The sequence below is a fragment of the Anas acuta genome, chromosome 2 (assembly GCF_963932015.1).
Source record: "Anas acuta chromosome 2, bAnaAcu1.1, whole genome shotgun sequence".
In the NCBI taxonomy this organism is placed as follows: Eukaryota; Metazoa; Chordata; class Aves; order Anseriformes; family Anatidae; genus Anas; species Anas acuta.
The window spans coordinates 147,122,324-147,137,035 of record NC_088980.1 but is presented as its reverse complement, the minus strand read 5'-3'; the positions used below and the strand labels follow the sequence as shown (position 1 = coordinate 147,137,035).

Here is a 14,712-nt window from a genome sequence, read left to right as displayed (position 1 = left end):
GTCTAAAACTCTAATACTGCTTTGAAACATTAAGGAAATACTCGGATTCATCTGCTGTGAAGGAAACAAATTTTTAATCAGAGCTAAGCAAAAGCACTTTTCAATGTATATTAAAACCCACTCCTGGTTAACACCCCACAAAGTGGCCATTCTGCTGATTTTATTCTAAACCCAAAACACTGCATGTATTTGCCCCAGGGGAAATAAAACCAGTTTTCTCCTTCCCTGGAAATACACTTGGATTTGCCTCGTGGGCACAGCAGGGTTGGTAGTGGCTTCTGATGCTGGGCTGCCCAGTGCAGGGTTACAAGTGAGCATCAGAGGTGAAATGAAATGTCGGCAGGCTTCGATGGTGTTGGCATCCCCTGTGCTCTATTAAGTGTATTAACAAGTAATGGCATAGTAAACTCCAAAATAGAGTGGAGTAATTAAAGCAATAAAATCTTTAAGGTTGAAATGATGCCTTTTGTTGTGGGTGGAAGGCAAGGGGAAAAACAGCTTTGCATCTGCAGCAGCCCTGTGAAGGAGACTCCTGGAAGTGGCTTGAGAAGCAGTACCCTCTCACTGCACAGCAACAAAAAGGGGCAGGGAGGATGCAAGTTCCTGAGGTCAAGCTTAGCCCTCCATAATGTTGTAAGCACCTCCTGCTTCTTCTCATCTCCCAGTTCCCCCTCCCTGAAGCCTCACCACTACAGCTTCACCATCAGGACCCATTTGATCTGAGCAATGAGCACAATGAGCAACCCTTGCATTTTGCATGTGGCTGAATTTCATTGCAATGATTAGTAAAAAAAAAAAAAAAAAGAAGAAAAACTAAAAAAGAAGAGACCTGATGGTTGAATCTGGTGAAAGGAACTACCGTGCTTCTGTGCTAAAAGTGAGAAGAGTCAGACTTCTGCCCTGGGCTCATACAGCTCTGCCCTGGATGGAGAGCCCAGAGCGGCACTTTACTTTGCACAGAGTGCTGACGCCAACAAATACCATAATAGTGGAAGTAACTTTAACAAAACATTGCTGGCTAGCACAGCACTTCTGAACCCGAGCTGATTTTTTTTTTTTTTTAAAGCTGTTTTGAAAGTTAATTGTTGAGCCTCACAAAAAAAAAAAAAAAAAAAAAAAAAAAAAAAAAAAAAAAAAGGAGTTGGGCAACTATTTATGCCAAGGTTAAATTGGGTCAAATCCTGAAATCCTGACTTCAGGCCAGACTCTACAGTTCCCATTGATTTACACAGGAATGTTGCATGCACTGGAGAATTTGTCCCCGGGTTGCTGCTCAGTCTCCACAGAGAGAAAACTCAGTTAGGATCTCTAGGTTTGACCCAGCAGGCAGCAAGCAGGATGGCAATGCAGCGTGCTGCTGGGCAGGGGGAGGCTGGTTTTGCTCCAGGTGACAGTGGTTGCATTACAATTTATGTCAGAGCAAAAACCCTGAATGTATCCCTGAGTGTGGCTGAATTATAGATCATGTCAGAACAAAATTTCGGCACGTACCCCAAAGATCTGGCTGGGGATGTTGTGCACATGGGACCAGATGCCCCATGCATGGGGCCTGGCTCTTCGTCTGCAGAAGACACGGCTGGGCTGCCAGGGTTTCATCGCAGCTCCCTGCTTCTCAGCAGCATCTGGTTTTAGTGAAGCCTTTCTAACTTGCACTAGTGGGGTAAGACCCACAAGGGCATTTTTTGACACTTTGCTAGCAAAGGAGAGGCAACTGGGATATGGGATGGCTCCAGAGGTATCGTGCTGCGTGGCCTGGTCACAGGGATAATCCTCAGTTGGCCCGTGAAAGGAAACTCCAGCTCCCTTAGGCTGCCCAGCACAGACACCAGAAAAGAAATGAGGAGCTTCTCTTGTGTATTTTCAGAGCGTGTATTTTCTATACCTACACACAGAGAGTCATATTTATTTATCCTTACTTTGAACTGCTGCAGCAGCCTGGATCATTAGCTGCATACTTTTTTTGTTTTGTTTGATTGCTTCCCAACTTAAACCCCTCCCTCCCTGTTTGGTCTTTAATTGAAGAATTTCTCCCTTGGCTTTTGAGGGCTGCAGACATACCTCAGGAAGGTGCATTGCTGCCGTGTCCTGCTGGGTGTCTGGTGTGATGGCCGCTGGAAAAATCTCAGGGCCGTACTGTACTTTGGCACGTGGTGAGACGAAATAATCCTGCCTGTTACAAAGTCACTCGTGCTAGTTGTTTCCAAATGAATCAATAGCCCTTTTAAAGCCACAGCTGCCAGACCGTGATCCATCTACCGCTGGCTGCAGTCATACCCAGCATTTGTTACTCCCTGCAAGTCATCCCATTGACTCTGAGAAGCGCTGTGGATGTTCAGGGCTTTGTGTTTAAGTGCCAAACCATGGACACGCTTCCACTCACGTGGTCCTGGAGCCCCATGCGGCTGTAGAGCTTTCCAAAAGGATTCAGCGTGACCTTTGCTTGAGACACGCAACAGATTCCTAGCAAAGATGAATCTCATTTCTGGAGGAATCACACATAAGGCCACGGCAGTAAATGTCCAGAAATAATCAAACACAATTATTCGCAGGGGTCAAAAGTTCTGGACACCTGTTTCCTGAGAAGGCGGCGGGGCGGCTGTCTGGTCCGTCTCAGCTGTCCCAGGGCCCGAGCCAGATTAGCACCTGGGTAAAAAGCAGCTGACGGCTGCCGAAGATAGCAAGACTGAGGCCAAGCCGATGGGAAGGAGAGGGGTGAAGATTGCATGGCTCTTCCAGGGGTCTCTGCCTGTCATGGATGTGGATCAGCACACACAGCCCTTGCTGCAGGAGGAGCTCTGGAAGATTTACGGGAGCCCTGAACAGCTCCTCCAGCTCCAAGGCATGCAGATACCAAAAACAGACTTTAAAATGTCTCTAAAAACCCATCCTGTAGGGTTTGCATTGAAACCCTGACAAGGTGGCGGGGCACCCGGTTAGCTCCAAACCCCTTTCTCCACGCGGCAGGTGCAGGTGCCACCAGCAGTGAGGAGCTGTCACCTCTGTCAGCACCTAGCCCCAGTGCCCTGCAGCACTCTGCCTGCACTGGGTGAGGCCTCTTCCTCCCGGGCTCTGACTCATGCCCACATGCATGAGCAGGATGTGCATCACAGGCCGGCCCTGGGCCCCGGCTCGCCCGCGGAGCCCCATGGGGACAGCCCTGCCCATGTCCAGCAGCCAGAGGACTCCAAGCCATCCCCAGAGCTGGACTGAAGCGAGGTGTAACTCCAGCCTTTCCCCTCTAGCACAGAAATCCTGGCTCCGGGACTGTCCAAGGATCATGTCCTTCTCCAGGTGGTGCTGCCTCCTGCAAGCACATCTCCACGATCACACAGGAAGCTGGTGGAAGGTTTCTCTCAAGGCCAGGGTCCCATCCTGACGTGCTGAGAGCTCCCTCCACATGAAACACCGGCACAGCCCTTGCTTCATGCTGGAGAAAGGTTTCCCAGGGCCTTGGCTGTGGTTGGCATGTGGACATGAGCTGCCTGGGCCACAGCGTGGCTCGTCGAGGTGCTCCCCCTCCAGCTGAGCCACTCATCCCGCTATTCCCCACGCGTCGGGAGAAAAAGAAGAAGAGGAGATTGAGAAAAATGTTACTAAGTCAGGAAATAATTCTGGAGGAGGGGGAGCAGTTCCTCTAACCTCGTGTATGTGGAAAGAAAGCTATTTGCTGACTCGGCCTTATTTTTTAATTTATTGTTTTGCCAGCTGCTCAGATAAAAGGACAAAGCTCTGCCTGCTGTAATGAGGCAGCCGTTCAAGCATGCCTTTACAGTGCGGAGCATCTGGCCGGGACACCAGCGAAGAGCAGGGAACAGTCCAAAGGGTTCACAGGACACATCCTTCCAAATCCCTCTTTGCAGCAGCGAGGATCGGGCACTTGCTCTTTCTTCCTCCCATGAGAACTGGAAATCTCCTGGAGATCATTAACTTCAGCAGACAGGGCTCTTACATATTAAGGATCACAAGACCCGTGATGCAAAATCCCATGAGTTCGCTGATTAAGCCTTTCTGCCAGGCTCGAGTCCCCACCGCCCCGGGCTCTGCAGCCGTCTCCCACAGCAGCTGCCCCATTTCGCCTCCGGCCCCCACAGGGAGCAAGGGCAGGACAACATCCTGCGGAAACAGGGCCAGTTGGTCCTCCACAGTGGTTCCCGTCATCTTCTTGTGTTTTGGAGAATATCCTTTTTTACAAGAAAAAGCACCGAGTTCAGCTCTGGTGCTCGCTGCTGCAGGATTTTGAGACTTGAAAGTACACACAGGGTCAAAGGAGGTTGAAAGAAAGTCTTTGGAGGATGGTTAAATACCAAGGTGGACATTGGTGGGCCACTGTGACCCTGTACCGAGAGGGACATCGCAGGAGGAGCCCAGCAGGCACCTGCCCTGCTCCCATGCACCTCTGTAGGCCTCTGCTGGTTCTCCTGGGGGATGGGTAGACCTGTTGGCCTGAGCCTCAGGCAGTTTGAGCACAGGAATCAGTGTGGGGAGGAAGGGATTCACCACCATGCTGGTCAGGCAACAACTTCACACCAGGCCAGGGTGGGTTTCACCCTTCCACCTAGGCTTTGGGTGCTGTTGTCCCCCGGCTTGGTCACTAAGGCTCAGGGGTGAACTTTGTGAGCCTTACTCTGTGGCCTTTACTCACCAGGGGAAACTTACTCACACCAGGCCTCCTGCCACCATCTGCATGGTCATTGTCATCAGGTATGAGAGTCCTGAGCAATGAGGCTGCTGCCCCAAATTATTCGGTACTTTGCCCCCAGTTGACGGCACAGCAACGAGAACTCGCAGTATTTAAACCTCAGAGAGACTCTGACAAGTCGAGACTGGATGGGGATATTATCACAAGGCCCAACAATGGCTTTACACTCAATTACATTTATGGTTTCTGTGATTCATCTAAACGTTTATGGCTTTGTCACTACCTGGAAGTTAAGAAAAGAGAGAAAAAAGGAAAAGAAAGTGCCGTAGTGAACAATTTTCTGCTGCAAGACACTGGGTGACACAGTAGAAACTGAACGACTACCTTCGGCAGTGGGGAAGAGTCATTTTCTGTGGTGACCAGAGCTATATTTGATTTCTTAGGCAATGTCAGCTTTTGCATGCTACATTCTCTGGCTAATAGCCAGGGAGATGTGTAATACTTTAGCCACACTGTTGTTACTTAATCCTTTCCTAATCTGCAATTTGCGCAAGAGGAGTAAAATCTAAGCAAAGCCACTGAGAACATCTCCACTAATAATTTATCAAACTCCACTTTTGTTGCTGGCAGGAGGCGGCAGTCGCTGGAGGTGAATGTTTTCCCACCGCAGCGCCGTGTGATAAACACGGGGCAGCTGATTCACGCTGCACTTATTTTCTGTCATCCACCCTCCGTGTCACCCTGATCTTTCTTCGAACGATAAGCCTGCGTGTGTGCTCACAGCGCGCCGCCGAGGTCCGAGTTTCATCTCTTTCTGCAAATTGCACGTTAATTAAGCATTAATAACAGCGGGAGTTGCGTGCAGAAATCCACACCCACTGTGACAAGGCTGTGCCCTCGCCAAGCAAGGGCCCTGCTCATCAGCCGTGCCTCGGTGCTGGATTCACCCCGGCAGCCGTGCAGGGCACCAATCCCTCGGAAAATGTCCCCGGAGAGGAAAACAAACTGGCACTTGCCAGCCCTAATCCTGCCGTAAAGAAAAGCGTTACCTCTTGCTCTATGAATTTTATTTATTTTGGTCCTCTGGGCAGCGCTTGCTGTTGTTAGAAACATGATTGCTTCATACAGTTATGTTAATGTTTGCATTTGACAGAATGTAATTGATACTTCTGCTGCGACGGCTTCAAAGCCAAATTAGGAAATGAAGTGCTGCACATTAGCTTGTTTAGCTGGTTAAATACTGTAAATAAATACATACAGTGCAATGAAAACTAATGAGTTTTCTTTAAGGCGTTTTCTAAATAGCTGGGTTCATAAAAGGAAAAAAAAAAAAAAAAAGGTCCAGCTGTGAACTCATATCCTGAAGGATTTGTAGTTTTGCCGTAACAAAGATTGATCCTGGCTGCAATACGAACCCTGAATTTCACTTGGAGAGCAGGATTTTGCAAGTTACTGAGGAATCAGTGTAAGAACTGTTGCAAATTTCACGGTACTTTTACCAACAATAGTTCTGAGAGATGTTGCATTTAACAAAGACATTTTTGCAAGGGATTAATTCAGAGCATGGTTGTATGGCAGGCTATTCTTCTCGGTGCTCTGCAGGGAAACATTGTATTTGTAAGAGCCATTTGCATAGGATATTTCTTGGTGCTGCTAAATCCGTGCAGTGCTGTAATGCTAAATGTTTTTTTTTCTTCCTGACAGAATGCAATAGCATGAAAAAAAAATGGAAAAAAAAAAATCTGCTTTTGTATAAAGAGATAATCTGAAGAGATTTGCTTGACAGAGTGCACTCAGCACTGATTGAATAATTTGTGTGTTTAAAGCTCTCTCTCGAGCCTGCCCTCAATCCTTTAACGCAGAGCTCGAGAGGAGCCCTGCACAGGCTTTGTGATGCAGCCAAGCGCAATGAATCTCCCTTGTGCATCTTTATAAAAGTGTAGGTTTTTTCCCTTTTCCTCATAAATAACTGATGCAAAAGTGTCTTAAACTGAATTTAAGGTGTTGTCCTAAAATCAGGGCCCTTTTTAGTGCATGTGGAACTGAAACTCTCCCAAAACTTCTTAATTAACAGCACATGAGCCCGGCAGTGTCACCTGCTTGGCAAGGAGATGTTGACCTTCAATCCGAGCGTGCTGAGCTGGCTGCTTTACCTGGCGCCCCACGAGGAAGCTGCTTTACACACTCTGCTCCACTGCTTTAAAAGTTATTGAACTGAGGGCTGAAATGCAGCTGAATATCAATTCGGTGTTGATAAAAATATGTATTCAGGAGATAAGGTCTTTCCTGATGGGGAGGGAGTTGGGCAGTGGCTGAGGATAGAGCCCACAGTGTAGTGGAAAAAAAAAATCAGCTTTATTTTTCTTTTCAGCAACAAACAGATAAGAAGCAAAGGTTTCCAGCACCTTCCAGAGAGGCTGACAACATCTTCCAGATTCAGGACAAGAAGGGTGACCAGCTCCGAGAAATAAATAAGAGATTCCTACAGCCCTCATCCAAAAGGGACATTTAAAAATAGACAAATTATGACTCTCTCAAAAAGAAATGTATGCATTGCATAAATCAAAGTTCTCACACCCACCATCAAAGTTTAATCACTTAATATGCTGGTCTTTCAACATGCTCTGAAACTTTGTATACAATAATACAAACGACGGGGTTACGAAGCAATAGCAATTTATTCTGCTGTACAAACGGATGTTGCATTATAATCCCTAAAGCAACACAGAGGCTGTTTGCAGATGTTACTACAATTTGGCATTTATTTTAATTGCTCTGCAGTGTAGCTCATGTGAAATAAAACCGTGGGGTGACCTACACATTCACCTACTACGGGTGACTTCACTGGAGGCAAGAAAAGAAAAAAAAAAAAAGAAAGGAAGAAAGAAAGAAATGAAAGAAATGTTTTGAACATTTTCAAGGTTTCACCAAAACATGAACCTCCTGCAGTTGTTTTAAACGGATGCATCAGGGCTCCAGTCCAAGGCTGAAAGCACGGCGGGGCAGGGGTAATTCAATCAGCCATGCGATGCGGCGCATGTCTTTTTACAACTCTTGCAAGAATAACACCAGTAAAGTAACTTGAGATATTTTGGTGTCTGACATTCACTCAGCGAGTGCTAAGAAAATATGCTTACTGCACAGATTGCTGGTTTGTCAGAGTGGGAGGCAAGGCACCTTGGCTCCCTAATGACAGCCAGGGCTCTTTTCTTCACCGCTGACCAGGTCCTGTCCCCTCTCTGCGCTCCCCGCTCACTTTCTAAGAGCAGAGCCTTTTTAAAGTCACTCTGGCTCCAAGACCTGCCTGGAAGCAGTCGCTCTGGTGAGCAGATTTCAAGCAAAAGGACAAAGTTAAACATGAGGCAAAGTATAAATAAAAACCAAGCCTCTCTTCCTCCTCCTCTGTACTTGCAAGCGATGATCTCACCGCTCGGGGTGGATTACAAGGGTGGCTCGAGCTCTTTCAGGAAAGCACATTCTCTAACCTTGATACTGCTGCTATTTATACGCCTCACTCCCAGCCACAAAGCGCAGCAGCTCTGTCATCTTTCAGCTCATTTTTAACGGGAGCACGGGGCGGCTTCTGCGCTTCCGCCGGCAGCAGCACCAGCACCAGCCCACCCCCGGCACAGGCGATGCTCTGCGAGCCTCTCCCTCGGAGACACCTGAGACCCGATTTTCCACTGCCTTGAACATCCCCCGGCCGTGCACGCAGGTGCAGGATGACAGCCTTTCACCGCCGTCTGTGCCCAGTTATAAATGAATACGCAGGCTGAAAGGCAATCGGGTGCCTCAAGTTCAGCAGCTGAAACCTGGCAGCCAAACTAGACCGATTTTTCCAAAGCAGAGCCACTTCTTCTGCCCTGTGTTTTTCAGGTAAATGGGACACGCTGTCCCACATAGCTCTTTCCACTCCCTCCAGCCCCAGAGTCTGGGAACAGAGACCCCCATCCCCTCTCACCTTCATGTGGACTAAACTGGGGAGCTCAGGGGTGATGGAGCACGTGCAGGCAACAGTGACAGGCTGACGCACTTTGAGGCCAAAACACCTCAAACACTGAAGCCCCGAGACACCCAAAGTCCACCCCAAGACACCACGAGGAATGGGAGCAAGCATTATGAAACCAAGTTTATTAAAACTTTCTACAAGTCAGACTTTGTCATCCAGGTTTCCACATATATATACAGATATTTACAAGTTGGACATAGTGTTTTTAGCTTTTCTGGCAGATTTTTCTACCAATATATACACAGATGTACTGTTCTTTTCCATAGAAGGGTTAAACTGTATCACAGATACAAAAGTCAAGCAATCATGAGAAGTTTAGTGCAACGGAGAGCTGTAGCGCCCTGCTCTTAATGCTCATGATTCTGTCAAGTTAGTATTGCCAACAATAATTCACATTAAATTGCTCTTTGACACCTCTTATTAGGACAAACAAAGTACGATTAAAAAAAAAAAAAAAAGAAACAAAAAAACAACAAAACCCCACACAGTAAGGTATGTACAAAGTACACAGTCCATGAGGTATACATGGTATTCGCGCAGCGCGCGGGACAAGTCCACGCTCTGCGCCGCGCCCGTGGGGTCCGTCACCCACCTCGGGGCCACCACGGACGCCTCCTCCTCGCCCACTGCAGACGGCCACCTCTTCATCTAAGCCGCCGGGCACCAGATGGGAAACATGGCAGAAGTTTTACGCAGGACTAAGCTTTACTTACCCCCAAACCCAGGAAGCTAATGATTTAGGTCTATTGGTTATCCACGCACATTGGAAAGACTATGAATAATCATGCAAAACAAAACAAAAAATTTAAGGGGAGAGGGGGAAAAAATACGTAGCCAGAGGCCAACAACATACCTGAATAATCAACTTAAGCGTGTACGGAGATTTTATTCTTAAGACTAACTTTCTGGGGGCAAGGGGGGAAGGAGAGGGGATGTGCTGTTCCTAAGAATCGAGCCCGTAGGAAGACACGAACGTGTTTACATATACTGTACAAGATACCCCTTATCGCTGTCCAAGGGAAGGTGCCCCACCCGATAGTGTTACGTTTTGGTAAACGGATACCTTTTGGCACTGGGAGCTAACGAGACCTGCTACTTGACCAGCTCGCTGAGGGCACGAAGTCGTACGGGACACGCCACGGTAACTTGAGGCTGAAGGCTATTTAAAATGATTTTGTGTTCAGCAAATGGCATCAGAGGGGATCCAGCTGGGAGATCAGCTATGCTCTGCGTCAGAAAGGGTCACAGTAGTGATCGCAGCAGCGATTTGCCTTACAGGAGGATCTAACAGCTTCGTCCCTAGGGAAAAGCAACCAGCTGGGGCAACAAGCAGGTAGCTGGACGTGGCCGGTGGAGACCTTCCCTCACTAAAGTGCACTTACAGTCAGAAAGCTATTTTGCAAGATGCCAAGTCAATTCCCCCTCCACCTTTTTTTTTTTTCCTCCCCGAAAGAAACATTTTTTGTCAGATTTGCTCAGTTAGAGACATGTCCTGTGCTCCCCCCACCCTCTGCACATCACTGTCCACATCCCCGAGCCACTGCGGCAGGAGGGGAAAGCCAAGGGCTGGCTTCGAGTCTCTCACGTCGCCAGCAATAAGACTCTGCAACCAAAACGCAGCCGGTGACAGCGGTGAAGGCCAAGGGAGGCAGAAGAAGAGCCAGGAGGCTCTCGTGAAGCTGCACGGGTCCTCCAGGGCCAGCGGGACGAGCCCAGCGGCAGAGCGAGCGGGCGGGCCGAGCCTCCGAGCACACGCTCAGGGAGCGGAGATCGACGGGCTGACATTTATTTTCAACAAGGTCACTTTTCTGATCATACTGGCACTTTAAGATGCTGTGAGTTTGTAACGTGGAAAAAAAAAATAAAATAAAATAATGAAACCCTACGGAGATGCCAGAGGTGAGAACAGCGAGGTTCTTGAGATTTCCGATTAGCAGAAGAAGGAACTAATATCGTCACTGTCTCCATGGTATTCTGGAACAATTTGATCAGAAGTTCCCGTCTCCTGGTCTGTATATCCAGGCTCCAAGACCGCCTCGAACCAAGGATGAAGCAAGATCTCCGGGGCTGTGAGTCTTTCGGAGGGCTCCCGCCTCAGGAGGCTGCGGATGAGGCATCGGGCTTTGGGGGAGACGTGGTCAGGAATACAGAACTGTCCACGGCGGATTTTGGAAAACAGAGTACTAGGGTCCGAGTCATGGAAGGGGTAGCGTCCCACGAGCAGGGTGTAGAGCATCACTCCCAAACTCCACACGTCAGCCGACTTCCCCGAGTAAGTCCCCGTCGTGTTGAGGATCTCGGGGCTGACGTAGGCGGGACAGCCGTGTTTATCTGAGAGCGCGTCGTCCTCGCCTTTGATGATGTGCGTGTCCTCCAGGCTCTCCAGCCTCAGCTGAGTCCTGCGGAGGGGAAGGAAAGGAGCCATGGGTTAGAGATCTGGGGTGGCGAAACACAGGCAGAGCTACAGGCAGCAAAGCCCTCCGCCACTGCAGCCACCTCTCCCTTTCACACATTAGCACAGAGGAAAGGAGTGGAAACAACTTTCTGATTTGCTGCAGAGAAGTTGTTTATCCCAGACCCAAGTGCAGAGACATGCATCGGGTATGTGCTTGGTGATGCCTGATTAGTGAGTAGGGATTTTAGCAAGGTGCCAGGCTCTCGAGGGACACCAGCAAGGCTCCTTGCATGGGATGAGCCAGAACCAGTGTCTGTGTGAGTTTTAAAATGCAAAATCCTGCATTCGCAGTGCTCACCAGCTCGTCTGATTTTTTAATTTTTTTTTTTTTTTACTATTATTTTTTCCCTTTCCAGGTGGTACCACATCCACCTCGCCCCCCGTCCGGGTTAACTGGGAGCCTTTCATCAGCAGCGCCTCCGTTCACGTGCTGCGGCAGGGCTCCGCCGGCCGCGCCGCTGCGTGGATGTGCTAACTGCAGCCTGTCCTCAGCGTGACCTCCTGCTGCAATGCAAAATACCCATCGGTTCTGTAAACGGAAAATATGACTCAATGCGAACCGTGGGCCCGGGATTGGCCGCGGGAGCACTGAAACTGCACCTGTGCTGGTGAGCCCAAGAGCCTGCCTTGCCATTGCTTAACCCTCTTCTTGCCAAATGTGATGCACATGACACTCGCCTGTGCAACGCGTATTTCCAAATGAGCCAGGCTGTGTGCAATGTAACATTTCAACAAATGTTTCATCTTATTATGGGCGGGAAAAGCTGCAATAGTTTCCTTCAAAGGAATTACTTTCTTTGCATGTCAACATATGGTTGGCTGTGTTTTAAGGGGGGCAGTTCTGGTTAGTTTTCTTATCGCATTCATAACCGATATCCTGACGAAGCGTTAGCAGAGTTAAAAAAAAATAAATAAAAAAAATTCTTCTGTCTCAATAAATCATCTCCAGTTTCATCAGATTAAGCACAACTCCATGACAGCTTCTACTTATTTTTTAAGCTTTCCACGGGACAAGCAGCTGGTCAGAGTCAGTTTTGCCGATTAGCACAGTATTTCTGGCTCTGCCATGTGCAGTGATGGACTACAAGCGCAGCAAACACCCCAGGGAAAACGCTGAATGATCTTCCCTGACCTAAATTTAGAAACTAATTCCAAAAGCATGCCTGTGGAAGGGGGGAAATTGGAACCTCCTCGCTATAAACCGAGGCTTTAGGCTAAGTTTTACCAAAGCGCTTTTCTTCCTCGCAGGATATTTAACCGTGTCCCGCCCTCCCTCCTGTGCATGCCCGCATCCACGGCACGGGCAAAGCACCACCACCACCGGTCATGGAGGGAGCCAACAGCGTCAGGAGAGGCAGCAGATCACCTAACCAGCAGAGATTTTGGGAGGAGACCCCTCTCGTGCTCCGCAGCGGGGTTTATCCATCCCCTCCTTCCTCTCCCTGCCCCAGCCCTTGATTCATTCGACCCCGGCGGAGTCCCACACACGACATCTGGCACCGAGTGCCCTGACTATCGCCCCTTTGTCCCCCAGCGGGTGTCACTGAACATGTGCTGAATGAGAGGAGCCTCACGGCGAGTTTCCTCCATTTCGTCAGTCGAGACCCAACTACAAGCAGGCACGCACCAGCTGGATCCCTGACCTGCTCCACGCACGTGACGCAGCCCGCATCACGCAGGTGATGCCCGGCTTACACCGCCATTCACGCTCCCCGGGATGCTTTTTGCCTTCCCAGATGAGGCTTTCCTCCCCGCCCGCTCACCCAGAGGCTGGCCGCCGCCAACCGCTCACCTTTCTTCATTGGAGAAGACAAATTTCCTGAGCTTGAGGTCACCGAGGACGATGGCCGACTGGTGGCAGTGGGCTACGGCCGAGACGATCTGCTTGAAGAGCCGGGCAGCCTCCTCTTCCCTCAGCCTCTTGCAGCTCCTCACATAGGAGTGCATGTCCCCAAAGTCCTTTTCGAAGAAGACATAGGCCTTGGTGTCCCCGAGGATCACCTCCACCACCCCGGTGATGTTGCGGTGTGACGGCAGCTGGATGTACGGCCGGATCTTGTCCTGGTAGTGTTTGAGAGGGAACACCTGTGAAGAGGAAATTAAAAAAAAGAAAGTTCGTTTTCAAGGGCGTTGGAAGCGGCCTCGCTCGTAGCAACTCTTCCCAAACAATGACGAGGGAGCTGGAGGGCAGCCAGGGCTCCGCGGGAGCGCCGCTCGCAGCGGGCTCCGAGCCCCTTTCCTCGCATCGGCCAGGGGAAAACCAAAAAAGCAACCCACAAATCGCCAAACCTAACCCCAAAGTCAAACCTAAGGGTTTAACCCCAAAGCCTCACGACGATCTCCAGGGGTACCCCAACCCCTTGGGCTCACCCCAATTCCTCCGCCAGCCCCTAGCGAGCGGCGCTCCTCGCCGGGCGGCTCCGTGGCGAGGCTCCCCCGCCTTTTACCCCAAAAGAAGCCCCAAGGGAAGGGACACCGAGACTCCTCGCCCCCTTGGAGCCCCCCAACTCACCTTACAGCGGAGCTCCCTGCCGGAGCTGACGCTCAGCGCCCTCGACACCTGCTCCCGCTCGGCCAGCGGCAGCAGCAGGTAGGAGGCGATGAGGCTGGGTCCCGCCGCCCCTCCGGCGGGCGAGGAGGGGGCGCAGGGCGAAGAAGGGGCGCTGAGGCAATCCGGGGGGCCGGAGGGGCACTCGGCCAAGCGAGGCCACTTGGAAGCCGGAGCCTCCTCGTTGGGGCCGTCGGGGAGCGGCGGCAGGCGCTTGGCCGGGGCGCTGCGGCAGCGGGCGGCCGGCAGGAGGAGCGCGGCGGCCCGGCGAGGCGGCGGGGGAGCCGGGCGGCTCATGGGGGGAGCCGAGAAAAGGGGAGCCGGGATCGGCGAGAGGAGCCCGGGGTCGGGGTGGTTTTGGGGTGGCTGTGGGGTTAAGGGAGGAGGAGGAGGAGGTGGTGCTGGAGGAGGAAGGAGCGCTGCTGGCGCATCCCCTCGCTGTCCCCGCCGCAGCCCCGCGCCGTGTCCACCATCTGCCGCCGAGTCGGTGTTAAAGTAGTTGGTTTAAAAAAAAAAAAAAAATCGCTTTTCCCCCCTCCTACCCCGGCCCTGACGCATGGGGAAGTGGGAGGGGAGGAAGGCTCGGCCCCGCCTCGCTGCGCCCCGCTCCGCCCCGCGCCCCGCAGCGCCCCGCCGGGCTGGGCACGGGGCTGCTGGGGGTCCCCGAAACCCCGAAACCTTTTCCCCGAGAGCCCGAGGTGCTGGAGACGAGGGAAGGGGCAGCCGAGGGAGAGGGGAGCCTCTGCGAAGCCCCCCCTGGAAGTGGCAGCGATGCTTTGGGTCGGCGACCCGCGGGGTGCTGCGGGGATGCGGTGGCGGAAAGCTCGGGGGGGGCTTCGAGAGGGCACCACCGAGGCTTTCCGTGGGGCTGAAACCTAAAAAAAACAAGCTGCAATGCCAGGAACCCCTCCTGTGTGCGTTCAGCACCACCTCAGCCCCACTGTTGCCTCGCCAGCCACTATTTAACCTTTGCTCATCCCCAAGCCTGCCCCACAGTGCTGGTGCGTGCTCACTATCAGTCCTTCCTGAGCGTGGGCATCACCACCAGAAATAATTTTAGC

General features: G+C 51.0%; 1 protein-coding gene across 1 annotated transcript; it reads right to left on the bottom strand.

Annotated features, from left to right (window-relative positions):
• Positions 1-8,753: 8,753 nt before the first annotated feature.
• TRIB1 (tribbles pseudokinase 1) lies at positions 8,754-14,169 on the bottom strand. Its single transcript, XM_068672642.1, has 3 exons — positions 13,616-14,169; positions 12,896-13,188; positions 8,754-11,047 (listed from the first exon to the last, which is right to left on the bottom strand). The coding sequence occupies exons 1-3, from the start codon at positions 13,946-13,948 to the stop codon at positions 10,579-10,581; spliced, it is 1,095 nt and encodes a 364-aa protein (XP_068528743.1). The 5' UTR covers positions 13,949-14,169; the 3' UTR covers positions 8,754-10,578.
• Between the last annotated feature and the right edge of the window lie 543 nt (positions 14,170-14,712).